The 15,607-nt window shown below is 25.9% G+C and overlaps 2 protein-coding genes across 2 annotated transcripts; both read right to left on the reverse strand.

Moving 5' to 3' along the window:
• Positions 1-5,829: 5,829 nt before the first annotated feature.
• LOC128951723 (transmembrane protein 41B-like) lies at positions 5,830-7,390 on the reverse strand. Its single transcript, XM_054296986.1, has 6 exons — positions 7,017-7,390; positions 6,822-6,950; positions 6,644-6,737; positions 6,483-6,587; positions 6,288-6,426; positions 5,830-6,126 (listed from the first exon to the last, which is right to left on the reverse strand). The coding sequence occupies exons 1-6, from the start codon at positions 7,142-7,144 to the stop codon at positions 5,951-5,953; spliced, it is 771 nt and encodes a 256-aa protein (XP_054152961.1). The 5' UTR covers positions 7,145-7,390; the 3' UTR covers positions 5,830-5,950.
• A 360-nt stretch (positions 7,391-7,750) lies between these two features.
• On the reverse strand, positions 7,751-14,797 carry LOC128966508 (1-phosphatidylinositol 4,5-bisphosphate phosphodiesterase gamma-1-like). The gene is made up of 20 exons (XM_054313357.1): positions 14,287-14,797; positions 13,914-14,228; positions 13,543-13,847; positions 12,733-13,036; positions 12,520-12,667; positions 11,890-12,452; positions 11,615-11,821; positions 11,472-11,548; positions 11,248-11,382; positions 10,971-11,162; positions 10,437-10,894; positions 10,246-10,368; positions 10,124-10,178; positions 9,807-10,070; positions 9,553-9,744; positions 8,670-8,933; positions 8,498-8,612; positions 8,269-8,430; positions 8,108-8,196; positions 7,751-8,020 (listed from the first exon to the last, which is right to left on the reverse strand). Exons 1-20 carry the CDS (start codon positions 14,795-14,797, stop codon positions 7,751-7,753), a joined length of 4,749 nt encoding a protein of 1,582 aa, XP_054169332.1.
• Positions 14,798-15,607: the final 810 nt, after the last annotated feature.

Raw genomic sequence — 15,607 nt, forward strand, 5'->3', positions numbered from 1 at the left:
CGGCATATCTCAAGTCAATTATATGTCACAAAAATGATGCCAACATTGGATGTCTGAATAAGAAAAATAAGCGAATCTTCAGTAGTGGTCTTCAGTAGTGGTCATAACTTTTTTATTACCACAAAATGAGCACTCATTGCATGTGATTTTATTTGAGAAACATTAAGATAAAGAGTATCTGCTGTTGATTGTCATCATCTCTCATAAAATTGAGAGAAAAAAAGACTTATAAAAGTTGATGAGATTTGAGGAGCCTATGAGTCAGTTGTGACCGTAAATAATATTATATTTATAATAATATATTGATATTTGGGACACAATTGAAGTAAAACAGAGAGAGAGAGAGAGAGAGAGAGAGAGAGAGAGCGAGAGAGAGAGAGAGAGAGAGAGAGAGAGAGAGAGAGAGAGAGAGAGAGAGAGAGAGAGMGAGAGAGAGAGAGAGCGTAGAAGAGGGAGAGTGGTATGGATGTGGACTTTGTCTCATACCTGTCAAATACACTCGCGTTTAGTACTGTTCACTAAACTCTCAATAATATTTTCATTGAGACTTGTGTTGGGAACAGATATTAGGGATAGTATAGGAACCGCACAATTATTTCTTTGCTATAACTGGCCTTTATATACAATATATACGTACATATAATATAATATATTATATACAGTATACACATATTATAGTGTAGTGGCGGACACCATCATCACTACAAACTGATAGTACCATTAAATTAGTAGTACAGTACAAATGCACTAAATAATGTATTGTACGGCCTTTATATCACATACTGTATGTACACATAATTGTATTTATACTGTATATTGCATTACATTCTGTTTGTTTAATTAAATATTTAAGTCAGTCATTAATTTTGATTTATTTTTTAATAACTATTAGATTAAAGTTAAATTAAGAGATCAGAGACACTAAAAAGGCAATACATATAAATTATTATATCAAATATACTTTTATATAACTCAAAACGTAATCAAAAGTCATTTATCAAAATCATAATTTTGAAAAGAAATTCATTAAAACTTTTAACAATAGAGAAATGTTTTTAAATATATGTATTAAATCTTTTATAATAAAAATATGTTTCATAAATATGTTTTGTAGTATATTTATGTTTGTCTACAAAATAAATAACTTAATTAATTAATTATTTCTCTATTATAAATACAATTGTTAAAAATTATTATCTAAATGTAATGTTTATTTAACGTTTTATTAGTTTACAAAATTAATTATTGAAAAAAAATTGTTGAAGAAAAGCTACAATAATTGTAATATTTAAATTAAAAACTATAGATCTATAAATGTTATAAAATATATATATATACCGTATTTATGTCTTATCGAGCATTTCATATGTCAATTCAATAATAAAATGCAATTTAATTCAATCCCATCACTCAAATACAGAAAAAATTTTAGATCAGACTTAACACAAAAAAAGTTTTTTTTGTTATTAAAAAACAATACAAACCCTAGAAATTTAAATCTCTATTTCCATATAAATATATGAATAAATTGAATCTCTTATTGTATGTATAGTACGAATATATTATATAATAAATTTAACATATTTTTCATTTCTCTTCTATTTTTACATCAGTTTAAAAATATTATTTTTTTAACAAAACAATTTAATTGGTCTTTCGATGACTGCTTTTTATATCTATCAAAACAATTGTTATCCATTGGCAAACGTAATGCTTATTTTATTACTATATGTTTAAATAGTGGTTTTGTTAGTAATATAAAAAGCTTAAAATATTTATGTAAATAAGACAGGTGTGGACAAAATGTATTGTAATTACAAATAATAAATAAAATTGTTAATATTCATATTTTTATTAAATATTAAATGATTATTACATATTATTACATATTATTATTATTATTATTATTATTATTATTATTATTATTATTATTATTATTATTATTATTATTATTGTATTTACAAGTATTGATATAATATGAACATCAGATAACATCAAATAACATCAAATATGAAAATAATAATAATATAATAATAATAATTCTTTTGTATTGAAAGTTATATTTTTAAAAACAAAAATATATATATAAATAAAATCCTGAAATCTCACGATATATAGAATTTTTTTATATATCATGTAATTCAATTGAAAAAACAAATTTGTCTTTCATTTCATAGCATTTCTTATTAATATTTGTTTAAAATGTGTGTTTATATGTGTGTATGATATGAATGATTTGCATGAAATCGGAATTTATTTTTCAATTGTATGTAAACGCCATACGGATTGTGAGGCAAACAATAAGGCTGTTGTCTGTTGATTGGATGCATATATCAATGGTATGACTGGTTGTGTAGTTATATCGTTGTTATTATTCATGTTATAATACCATCGATGATGGCATGAATTTGGATATTCAGATAATGCACCAGAAATGTTGTCGTTGTTGTTGTCATTATTGTAGTCGTTGTTGTAATCATTGCTACCAATTCTGGTATTTCCCGCAAATTTCTTGTAAAAGTATGTATTGAACAATGAAGACAACGGTTGATAACAAGCATACAAATCATTGATTGGTTTTCTTTGCAAATCTATTGCACTGTTTTTAGTGCATTTCTGTTATGCATTGATTTGTTGTTATTGTTATTGTAATAAAAAAAGATAAATTTAGTTAATTTTAATATGCATTTTCATTGGTATGAAAAATATTCAATAATTTTTTAATGCAAAATATTATATAGAATTATTTCAAATGATAAATTGATATTATTTTTTGTTGATTTACTTACAATTAGATTATCATAATAATTGTAATTAATAATATTATTTTTAAATAAATGTGATTGAAAAGCATTGGTATGATTGGGCGCCGGTACGTAAGCAGTTTCCTTAACCGATGCGAGTCCGCCAAAGTTTTTTAAACGCTTATTTTTACGCCACTTTGCTCTACGATTTTGAAACCATATCTATAAAATATATTTTTAAAATAAATTAAAATTTTTATTTAATTAAATAGACTGATAATAATAATAATAATAATAATAGACCAGCATTTTAGGCATAGGTATGTTTGTTTGGTTAACCAAATAAGATATTTGTTGAGAGTCTGGATAATGGGTTTCATGAAACACTTGTTCCAGACGTTGGATTTGCCACAAATCAAACCGAGTTCTGCACCGTTTACTTGAAGTCTCTTTACATTTCATTTTATAGTATTTTTACAATAATATAATATACTAAATATCTAAATTGATTAATAGATATTATCACAAATAAAAATTAAATTATTTAAGTTTTTTTATGAAAACTGTAAAATCAATGCTTCTGCTATTTGAATCAATTAGTATTAAAAATTCAAATCGATATTACGTTGTATAGCATTTTATTCATTTATATAGCAGTCAAACTAATTTTAAATAATTATTTTAAATACAATTACAATAAATAAGTGTATTTTCCAAATTTTTTACTTAATATAAAATAATTTTTATGATGACAATAATGAAAAATTATGAATAATAAGACAATACATCTAAAAAATTGTTTTACATAAAGTCTTTTTTTAATCACAAAGTGTGTGCTTAACGAATGAAAAAAGTGATGCATTTATGTTGAATAATATAAGGCAGAGATATATTGATAATGAGATAAGATATCACTAACTATTACATGATTACCCATAAATTAATGTCTCTGAATGTGTCAAATACAGACAGCACTGCCAATAAAAACCTCCCGTCGCTCTCAATAGCAATAATAATGCTGTCATTTATGATGAAAAACTTATTTTCATCTCTTGCTTTTAATCTCTCTTTTTCTCTCAAATTAACTCATTCACACACACACACACACACACACACACACACACACACACACACACACACACAATTGAATATATGTAATCATAATTTTTACAATAAATTTTATTAAATATAATATTCACAATCATTAACTAAATCATTAATAAAGTTTGAGTCCATTATATAATATATATACTGTATATATACAAAGTATTTACTTCATGAATGTTATAAACAGTTAATCGATGTTTTAATAATGAGCTACTATTAGAACATAGGTTCATGTATTCAACGCAATGTCTCATTTAATGACAATCATTGCAATAGTTATACTAACGTTAGTCGAGTTAAACAAATAATAATAATAATATAAATATAATTACAATAAAGTACTTCATCTCTATCACTGTGAGAGATCACATATCGGGATAATTAAATTTCTCATTAAACTACATATAAATATAATAAAAGTTAATTTTATGATTCATTTATTTTGTTATATCAGCTATAAAATTGTTTTCAAATTTGTATGATTTATGAATTTGTTTAATAAAAATTTAATTATGACACATTTATTTATGTATAAAATCTAATATGTATAATCTGATAATATAGTGTATGATAAATCTATTTTTTATTTAATAGTATTTATTTATTTTCATTCAAATCAGTTTAAATATAGTTAGAAAATTATTAATAAATTACAATTTTTTATTATTAAAATGCTTATAAGTTATAAGTTATCACCTAAAGTAAAGTTTTAGTCATATTATTTAGTATACATGTATAGTGTCATTTTAATATATTAATATTATATATTAAATAATTATATCATATTATTTTTTCAATGTTTAAAGGAAATTATTTGTGATCTTATTATAATATTTAACTTTTAAGATTTATTGGCAAAATATATGATAATTTAAACAAATAGCATATTTATATCACTGATAGGCGTTTTATATTTTTGAGTATAGTGTTACCACAAAAAATAATGGTCTGTATATAAATCGTATTATAATGTGATGGATAATAAAAATATAAGAGATTCTCTAAAATTTTATAATAAAATTAAGTACTGGTATATGTTTTATTTCTAATTTTTCTATCAATGTGTAGCAATTTTTATTTATTAATTATATTTTGAATAATATGTAGTTTTAAATGAATAAATAAAACCCAGACTAATCTATCGAATTTAATTTTTTATACTTATTTGTAATATTTTAAATATTTTTTATTACATAATTAATATTATTGTATTTATAAAAAAGTTATGTTAAAAATATTAGAATTTGTAATTAAGATATATAAAAAAATAAATATTTTTAATAAAATCATTTTTGATGATTCGTTACAATATAATAATAATAAGTTTCATATCAATCTTATATTTTTTATTTAGTAAAATCAATAATAATAATAAAATCTTAAATATAAAACCTCCTAAAAGAGGGCTTAGAATATTTGGATTTGAATTCTAACTTTTGTATTATATATTCATATTAGAGTTGTTCACATATTCTATACAATTCACAGAATTTATAGAATAATTATCAAATAAATGTAAAATAATTTAAATTTTACTAAATTATTTGACACTAAAATTTTATAGTGTTTAATTATTGACAATTTAATTAAATTACTATAAAATTAAAATGCTCATTATATATACCTTTTATATTAAAAATATATATATATTATTAATTGCAGTCAAATAAATAAATTTCTAAATTCAATAATTAACTTTATTCAATGTAAGAAATATTACAAAAAATAACAAAACAAAACAATTTTAACAATTTCTAAATAATAAGATCTAGGGTAAATATACAATATTAAAGTTACCTAATTTTCAATTTACATAACAATTGTTGATAAATATTTCTTATATAGGATTTCAAAAGTAAACAAATTGCACACAATTTAGTAGTACATGCATTTGATTTGTACGTCAATAATAATAATTATTGATACAAATTTATCAATTGTTTTTGTAAATATACAGACAAAAATTGTAGGGAATAAACATCACAACAATAACAATATTAGATTTGATAGAAAGTGATGTATAGCCCATACAGTATGGGTATGAAAAACGGTTCACTTTATTTAATTAAATTAAAACTAAATTTGCTATTAATTCACTGTTAAACGTCTTTTATTTTTTGTTGCAATGTATTCTTCAAAAAGACTGGGATCAATGAGAAGGCGGCCATTGCGAAGATGGCCACAACTGAGTGCATTGATAATATGCCAGAGTTGGACGTCAATGTATTTAGTGTAGTACCCGCTTGTATTGCTATGAATGAGGGCGGCGCCACACCTATACATTCATTAATACATTAAAACAATTATTAATTATTCATATAATTAGTCCTATGATTGTCACTATCGAAACAATATATTGATTATTAACTTTATACAGTAATAACACAGTTGTTCACTAAATGTTAAACAAAATAAATTTAAATAATTTATTTCTACCTAAAAAGGTTCCGATGAAAAATGTCTTGAGGGGCACATCTATGACGGGTGACGTTATGTTAATAAACCAATTGGGAAGAAATGGTGTGATCCTCAAGAATATTATATAATTGAGTAAATTATTTCTATGACTATCAACCTATTAAATAATAACAACAAATCAATTAAAACAATTCAATCATAATTAAGACCAACCGTTTGCGCCCATTCTTTGACTTTGTTTGGCCAAAATTTTAGTACAACACGTCTGCCCACTAAATATGACAACAAATAGCATAGGGAGGCGCCCACCGCTGAACTCTGTATTCAAATTACAATTAAAACTTGCGTTAATAAGAAAGGACTTCCAGACTTACCAAACAAACGCAGAAGAGAGCCAATGGAAAGGAAAAGAGAAAACCCGAGAGAATACTGAGGAATATTGAACCGGGAATTGCAAACGATTGAAGACTATCACCATAATTGGGTCAGAGATATAATTCACGTTAGTTTACATTAATTATCATAATTATTGATATATTAAAATACACTCACAAGACGTAAGTAATGAGAAAACCGCTTAAGACGACCAAAAAATACTTGTCTTTATAATGAGATAATACTGTTCCCAATCTTTTGGCGTCTTCTATATTCTTCGGTAGTTTTAGATGTGTTCGTTCGGCACTAAAATAGACAACAATTGGTCACTAAATATATATATATCATTCAATTGAATCCAATTTGTCTTACGGTTCAAGATTAGGGAAATTGTAGTAAACAAGTGAAAGACAAAGAAGTGACGACAAAAAGATGGCCAACAGTATGACGACAGCCGTTCGGGTCGATCGCCAATTCAATGACTCAACCGTTGTATCCATTTGTATGTATGTATTGCCACCGATTACTACACAGATTATCACTAAATATGACTAAATTATTATTAACTAAATCAGTGATCAATACATGAAATGTTTTTATTATTTAGTCGTCAATAGTCTCGCCATTAATAATGCAATCATTAGTTGACTCACAAAGTGTTGGCTCTATTATTGAGTACAACATGTGATGAGGCGGTCCTCACAATACAACACAACACAACACACGTCACATATAATACATTCAAATCAATCAAACTATTCACTCAAATATACGGTATATTAATATAAGTTTGGCGTCTCTTTCAAAGTATTTTTTTAATAATATATTTAAAAATATAATTTATATATAACTTTATAATGTATAACATTTTCAATGCTAACATTTACTATGGATATATTTTTTATTTTATTTATAAATAGTTAATGATTTTATAATATATGTATTGTATTTATAACTTTTTATTTTAAAACTCAATCATTACATAAATTTAATAATAATAGTAATGATTATAATTATATTATTGATTGTAATAATACTGTAGTAATAATAGTATTGATGTTAATGTAAGTATGGATTGATTGAATTTGTGATAATTTTTCAAAATCTTATTTTGAGTCGACTCTAGTTTTGCGAACTTTATTAACAATAGATAATTCATTGATAAGTTTGAAGTCATGTCTATTATTAAGCTCTAAACTGATAAATCTTTTAGAATCCGATGTCTTATTCTTGAGCTGTTCCTCTACTTTCTGAAGAATACTCTTATGTTTTTTGGCCTCTTCTTCATTACCACTCTTTTCCGATTCGTATATCATTTTGCATAAGTTTTCCGATACATGTCTTAACATATCAACCGATGCTTTGATATTATTTTCCTAATAAAATAATCAATAATATAGAATATTCTGTGATTAATATTATTTTTTCTAATGTTTAATAATTTGTAAAAAATTATGACAAACATTGGCTTTTCTGATATCTATATGAATAAGAAGTGTCGATAATTCCAATTCTTCGCTGTACTCATTCTTCAGTTGAATACTTCGGTAACCTATTAATCAAATGAACAAACTTTAGACAAACATAATATAAATTGTGATTTTAATCAGTGATCAGTGAATACCTGTTCTCAAACAAGTGATCGGTAATGTTGAGTGACCGACAAAACTCGAGTCATCGAAAGTGTCCAAATGACAGACTAGAAAGCGAATGAATGCCAATTGAGGACACGTTATGTTGAATACAAATGTTTCACTCGACCAGATCGGGTTGAGTCCATTGTCTTCTATTATTTGGATCAAATGTAAAATTCAATTTTATAATAAATTTGTTATTATATGTCACAGACTTACGGACGACACGAGTCATGCATTTTCTGCAGTCATAGTCGACTCCAATGATTTCAATTTCAATCGATGGACTCACGATTCCCTTTAAGGCTTTCCGTAGATTACGAGCACTAATCACCTAAAAAACAATCTTATAATAAATTTTCCATTAATTAGATCTTTATATTATGTTTACTCTGACGGTTAGTACGATTGGATTGAAATTATGAAAATCCGTTGGCTTTTCATAAGGATTGAAGTTATCTTCAAACATATATTGAGGTTTAAGGACATAACCGCACCGACCATTTTGCATAAACATTGCTTCATTCAATTGCATGGCCTTATCTGGAGTTTGATAGTTAAGTGCAACCAATTGTAAGCCACAGTTCCACATACGGGTCGGATCGTAGTTGGATGAGTCCAGACGTGACCCTTTCGGGTAGACCCGACTCAATTGCTTCTCATTATATTTCAATATATTTCGGAAGTTATTATGATTTATAAGTTTTTCAATCTTTATTTCATGAAATGATGACATCTCTGTAAAATGTGTTGAGCCTAATTGAATCCATATATTAATTGTTAATACAATGGTTAGTAAATTATTTTTACAAAGAGAGAGAGAGAGAGAGTTTTAAAAATATATAATTTAGTTAATTATACAATTTTGTGATTACAATATAATTGAAATGTTGCCAATTTTATATCATCTAATGAGATAATAGTGTAAAATAATAAATCATAACAAAAAAGTCATGTGTTTTATAACAGATAAATTCCTTAAACATATTTGTCTCAAATCCAACTTATCTTAATTACTATTAATCTAATAATATTATTATAAAACATGTGAAAAATCTGATAAAATGTTACAAAACTTACATCCATTGAAGGGAACGGCACTACAATAGACTATAAGAGTATTCAATTCCGGCGCTATTTTTAGGTTTTGCTTCAATTCTTTGCTATTTCTTAACTGAAATTATAAAATAATTTTTAATATTTAAAATAATGCAAAAATTAATAATTTATTTCATATAAATAATTACATATTACTAATCACTCAAAACACATACTTTGACTTTATTTAATTGAATGGTTTCTTGTATTTTATTGATCCAATCTTTTAATTCGTCCTCATTTTGTGCTGATATATCAAGAGATCCTAATCTGAAAACCCATTCACGGCTTTTATTTTGTATATTTGATATAAGAGTAGTTGAGTCGAGTTCAATGAATCCATGCTTAAGATCTAATGACAATTTATTCTGAAAATAAATATAAAAAAAGATATAAATTATAGAAAATGTTATGAATGACTAATAAATACCGAATCAAATGTTTTGACTTCTAAGTCGTCTTCAATTTCTTCTACAAAATTTGATGGAAAATAGCAGCCAATTCTAGTAATGCCATCAACTTTGAGGTCACCCCTCCACCAGCCGTGATCTTGTTTGACAACATTTGTAATGATATCTCCGGTACTGAAAGACAACTCTTCATCATTTTTTGCCTGATAATCATAACAAGCCATCACTTTAATTGTAGATCCCTTTGGATTCGTATAATTGGACTGAGATTCGAGATCCGGTTCCTTAAAAAAATCATTTATTAATAAATTTTTCATAAAATATTTAGATAACAAACCCCTCCGAGAATTCTTATATTTTCTTCAGTGACCGGAAATTTTAGTTTAACTTTTCTATTAAAAATAAATTAAATAAGTATTAAATATATTTAAAAATTTAAAAGTAAATAGTATTAGTCACCTGTAAAGTGGATTTTTTTCGTAATATTCAATGAGTTCAGTGAGACTCCCAAACTCAGCGCTTCCGATCACATATAGTCTTCCCTCACGTCTTATACGACAGTGTTTTATCTTATTTTCGGCTCTAAATTATGTTAAAATAATATATAAATGTTATATCAACTTAAAGTCAATCAAATATTGATAACAAACCGGAAAGATATGGCAAATAAGTTATCTTCTTCTGAGTGCGACTTTTCACTCGGACGGACCAAATATGCGCCGTCGTTACGCAATCGTCTCAACATGTCTTCAGCATAAGAACGGGTCATATTCTTGTAAAACCATTCTTTATCTTCATGTGAATTGGGTGGCGGAACAGGTGTTGTCAAAAATAATTGATTAAACTTTTGACTTCTCAAAGGGTGTGTTTGATAATGAGTTATCAATTCGTAAAGACTGGTAAATGGGACCCATTTGTTAAGTTTATATATTTTCTGATTATTTTCAATGTTATGAAATATACGGCTGTGATGTATATTATTCTGATAAATGAATGACAGAGAATAGTCACTCGGATTTGATTCACAATCTCTGACCAAAAACGTGCCGTCATTGTTGTCGACATCCAAATACTTCTGAAGTAGACTTTTAGCCTCTCCTCGACCGCCCTTTTGATTGTAATTTATTTATAAATAACCGGAAAATAATAAATAAATTATAATATTTTAGACAAAATCCAATTACTTTAAGTTTTCCGTGAAACCAAGTTTCGCCAAAATGTAATTCATAAGCGCTGTCTTCATAAAATTGAACCGAATCTCTGGTACCATAAATAGTGTCCTCTTCTTCCTCTAAGTCTTCTCTTTCGTCTTCAGCTTTGGGCTCAACGTAATAGAGTTTATCGCGAGTTAACACAAAATATTGTAATTTCCATTTCTAGTAAAATATATTAGATTTTCAAAAATTAATAAATATTTTTTATAATATAATATAACTCATTGTTATTATACAAATTCATTACTTTTTCATTTGGATCTTCTATATAAAGAATTCCGTTTTTAATTGAATTACTTATATCTAAATCAATATCACTATTTGATTCTTCTTTTGGAGAATTTAAAGGTTTGTCATCTATTGATTTCGTCAGCTTTTTGTGCTATTTTTTAATTAATAGTTTAATATTTATTTTGTATAAATATTTGTTTAAATTACTCTATAAATAATTAAATATAAACTTACTTTAAGTATAATTTTACATTTAAGTTGATTAGGAGACGGCATTATCTCTTCATTTGCATCGACTTGTTGTGTAAGCAATAAATCTTTAAAAAAGTATTTATATTTAATTTTAGAGTAATTTTTACAAAATTATAATCTGAAATAAATACCACCGAAAACCTCCCGAAAAGCACTGGCCATATATTGCTGTTGTTTAAGACTGCAATGGTTTTCAATCGACAAAATTAATGGATATTGAGATGATGTGAAAGCATGTCTTTTAATGGTTGTGATGACATCAATGAAACGTATACGAGATGTTAATGTCATTCCGTGATATATCAATGGTTTGCCGTCGGGTCCATCCCAACAGTCCACTTAACACATTTTAATACAATATGTTTTATATTAATTATGTTATTTTGATAAATAAATTCAAACTTACATTCAATACATCTGCATCCCATCTGAAGACTTCTAGCGTAACACTCAACTGACGACTCACTCTTGAATTGATCACCACTTAGGTATGTGTTATGAGAAGTGGCAATAAAATAATAACTTAACGGATGAGACATATCTTGATAGACGGTCTCATACTTTGGATCGAAAATACTATTTTGTTTTGAAAATAAATAATCGATGAACTCATTGATTGCAAAATAGGGATCAATCTCGTAGTGACGCAACGGATCCAATAAATATTCTTTAATGATATCAGAAGCAACAGATTCGCTCATATCTTGAATATTTTGCTCTTTTCTTAAAAAGTTAACAAATTCTTGAAGTGTTACCCGTTTGCCATCACAACAGTATTGTCCGATGTGTTCACTTAAAAACTTATTTGAATCGGTATTCATTAGGTTCAAGAAAAATGTGGAAAAGCCTTCAAAATCTAATTGATTGACAAACGCTTTGTCCACTTCATGAAAACGTTTTTTTAATTCTTCATTATTTAATTTGAAATGAATTTTAGCCAAAAATGCTTTCATGTCTTTAAGATAAACTCTATTTATATTTAAATTTAATATAAATTAATAAATTGTTTGTAAAAATACTTGATTTTTTTAATTACATATTATTATTGCATTGATTTCTACTAAATTCCGTGAATTCTCTCCGAAGCATAACATCAATACGCGAATGATAGGGTGCTCTCAATTGGGTTTGCCTTAAAAACTTGATTCCTTGAAACCACAACTCAATATCATTTAATGTATTGGCTATCAAAGGGATAAACAAAAAAAATAGTCTAAAATAAATTATTTAGTCAATTGTTAGGACTCACCAAAACATATCATTTCTTTGAGTCTAAATTTCTTTCCGTAATAAATAGCAAAAAAGTGATTCTTTGATTCATCCGATTTGTTATCAGATTTTAGATTAGTTCCGATTCTTACTTCTTGAATATCTTTCATATTTATGACTCCTTCGATATTATTGCTTCCGGATATCCAAATGACTCGAAATAGATCTAATTGAACACAAAATAGTCGTCTTTCGCACCGAGATTTAGGTTCCAGTCTATTGAATACAAATCCATACTCCAGTTTTTTAAGCAAATCATTGGGAATACCATTTTCACTTAATTTCTTATATAATAAATTGTTAATTAAAATTGAACGGGGCATATTTGTTGTCATATTTAAATTGATATATACACTACACTATTATATTTATTAAACCAATTTTTTAATTAATATTTATAATCACACAACTCATTAATACTAATCCAATGAATCAATGAATGAATAACATATTAACATCCGTTACAAATCCCAGTTTCCAATCATTCACATCCTGTCTGTTATATCATAACATTTAATAACGTTTTAATATTTAATTTATTATTAATGTTTTATTGTATTAAAGACATATCATTTATTATATATCATTTTATTAATAATTTTATGAGTATTGAATTTTTTAATAATATTTTTATAAAATAACTAAAAGTTGACTTAAATTTAAAAATATAACGTTAAAGTAGCATAAATTTATTTTAACACTAAATTAATAATACAGTTTATACTTAAATACAAATAATATCAATCGCTAATCGATTCGTGAAAGGAGTGACACAATATTTGGTAATAACGAAGATAATGATTCCCAAAGTAATTGAAATGGGAAGCGCTGGTAGAGGTATCTTCAATATCGTTAAACAAATCAATGTTAAGCCCAAACCTACAATTATTGCCAAATAACAAGCAATCAACAAATTGAAGTCACTATAAGTTGATGCCATTCCCATTAAGACACTATAAAAAACAAAGTCTCCTAAACCCAGTTTTGGTCTGTTCTTGGTTTTGGTCTCATTATTTGATTTGTTTCCCTCTTTAATAGATGTGTCCATCGGCTTAATCTCCGTTTCTTTATTACCAACACTTTGAATGTTGTTGTCTTTAAATTAAATGTTAATAATTTTTTAATTAAAAAATAATAATATCCTACTAATAATATACATACCTTTATCAGCAACTGCTAAGATATAGACACTGTTGAAGACACTTGTTATGACAGTCGAGTAAAGCAAACCGGGAGGAAATGTCATGGGTTTGCCGTCTTTTTTCTTCTGTGTTTCCAATGTTTTGATTAGCAATCTTAAGGGACCAAATGGACACAAGACAGCAACGATATCCCAAATAACTAATACTCCGAGTAATATCCAAACGGGCCAACCATACAATATAAACAAAATGACTACCGAAGTCATACATGAGTTCATTATTAGAAAAAATTTCTGAAGAATTTCTGGACCCATCCAAAAGATACAGATCACACCTTTAGTTAATTTAATTGAAATTATTTTTTTTAAATTTAAGTTTTCAATTGATTTTACCGATTATAACATAATTCCATAAAAACAGATACGAAGTGATCAAATCAAATGGTATATTCATTGCGTAGACTATTTCACCAAAGATTTTAGAGCTAAGAATCGTTAGGATAAGTGATATACTAATAAAAAGCCAGCAAAAGATCACTTTATAACATCGGAGCCAAACAAATAATACCAACAAAAAGGTGGTTATAATCAATATAATTATAATCATTGTCATCAAATAGTATGAATCAATTGGTGGTCTGTTTTTACTCGATTCTATTGATTTTCCCGTTGAATCTTTGTGGACCAATTTGATGTACACTATCACCAAAATCATTGATAAAGTTATTGGCACAAGAAGTGGTTTAATTGATCCAAATATATCATAATTAGCCCGTTTGTCCTCTTCAGACAACTTCACATCAGTTTCAACGTTTGTTTCTCTTTTCTCTTCATTTTGATTGTTACTAACCATTTGATCGTTTGAATTATTGGTTTCATTTGTCTCCGATATTTTGGATCTCATATCTCAATGATATTACAACAAAACTTTTAAATTAATTAATATATTTATTATAAAATATTTATTAAGAAATCTTTATAACAAATAATTACAAATAACTTGTTATTCTAATTATAATAATTTGTTTATATGTTTCATACAATTTGACAGTTTTGGTCATTCATTAAATTTTATTGTATCCAAACTACTGTATAAGCTGTTTATAATTAATGTTATTTTTTATAATTATTATTTTATAGTTTTTTTTATCGTTGACTACAGTTTATTGATTTTATATATATATATTTTTATAATCTGAAGTTAATTAACTAAAATATTTTATTTATTCATTATCTTCACTTGACATGACATGACTGGTCACTCGTAACACACGACTTAAGCTAACAGTTATTTGTTTCCACATTTCACGAGTGTCTTCATTGAACGCATTATAAAATTAATTGTTATAAATATAAACTTTTTGTCAACTATTTTATGTATAAAAAGTTTTGTGAGAGACATATAATTAAAACACTTAGTTATTCTGTAATTAATAATTATCCTATACGAGTTAAATATTTAATATAATATTGATATTTAATTAAAAATAATAAAATAATTTTTTAAAAATTTATTTAAACTAATTATTTATTTATAATTATTATATTTTAAAGATTTTTATTGACATTTTATAATTATTACACAAATCAATTGTTTGCATTACTTAACAAAAATTGTTTTATTCACATTAATAAACAAAATCAAAGTTTTCACAAAATTCTGATATTAATACCTATTAATTGCCTGTTTTTTATTATAATTTGATAGCTATAT

The sequence above is a fragment of the Oppia nitens genome, unplaced genomic scaffold (genome assembly GCF_028296485.1).
Source record: "Oppia nitens isolate AA-2021 unplaced genomic scaffold, nextdenovo-longstitch-racon4-pilon3 scaffold1_pilon_pilon_pilon, whole genome shotgun sequence".
In the NCBI taxonomy this organism is placed as follows: Eukaryota; Metazoa; Arthropoda; class Arachnida; order Sarcoptiformes; family Oppiidae; genus Oppia; species Oppia nitens.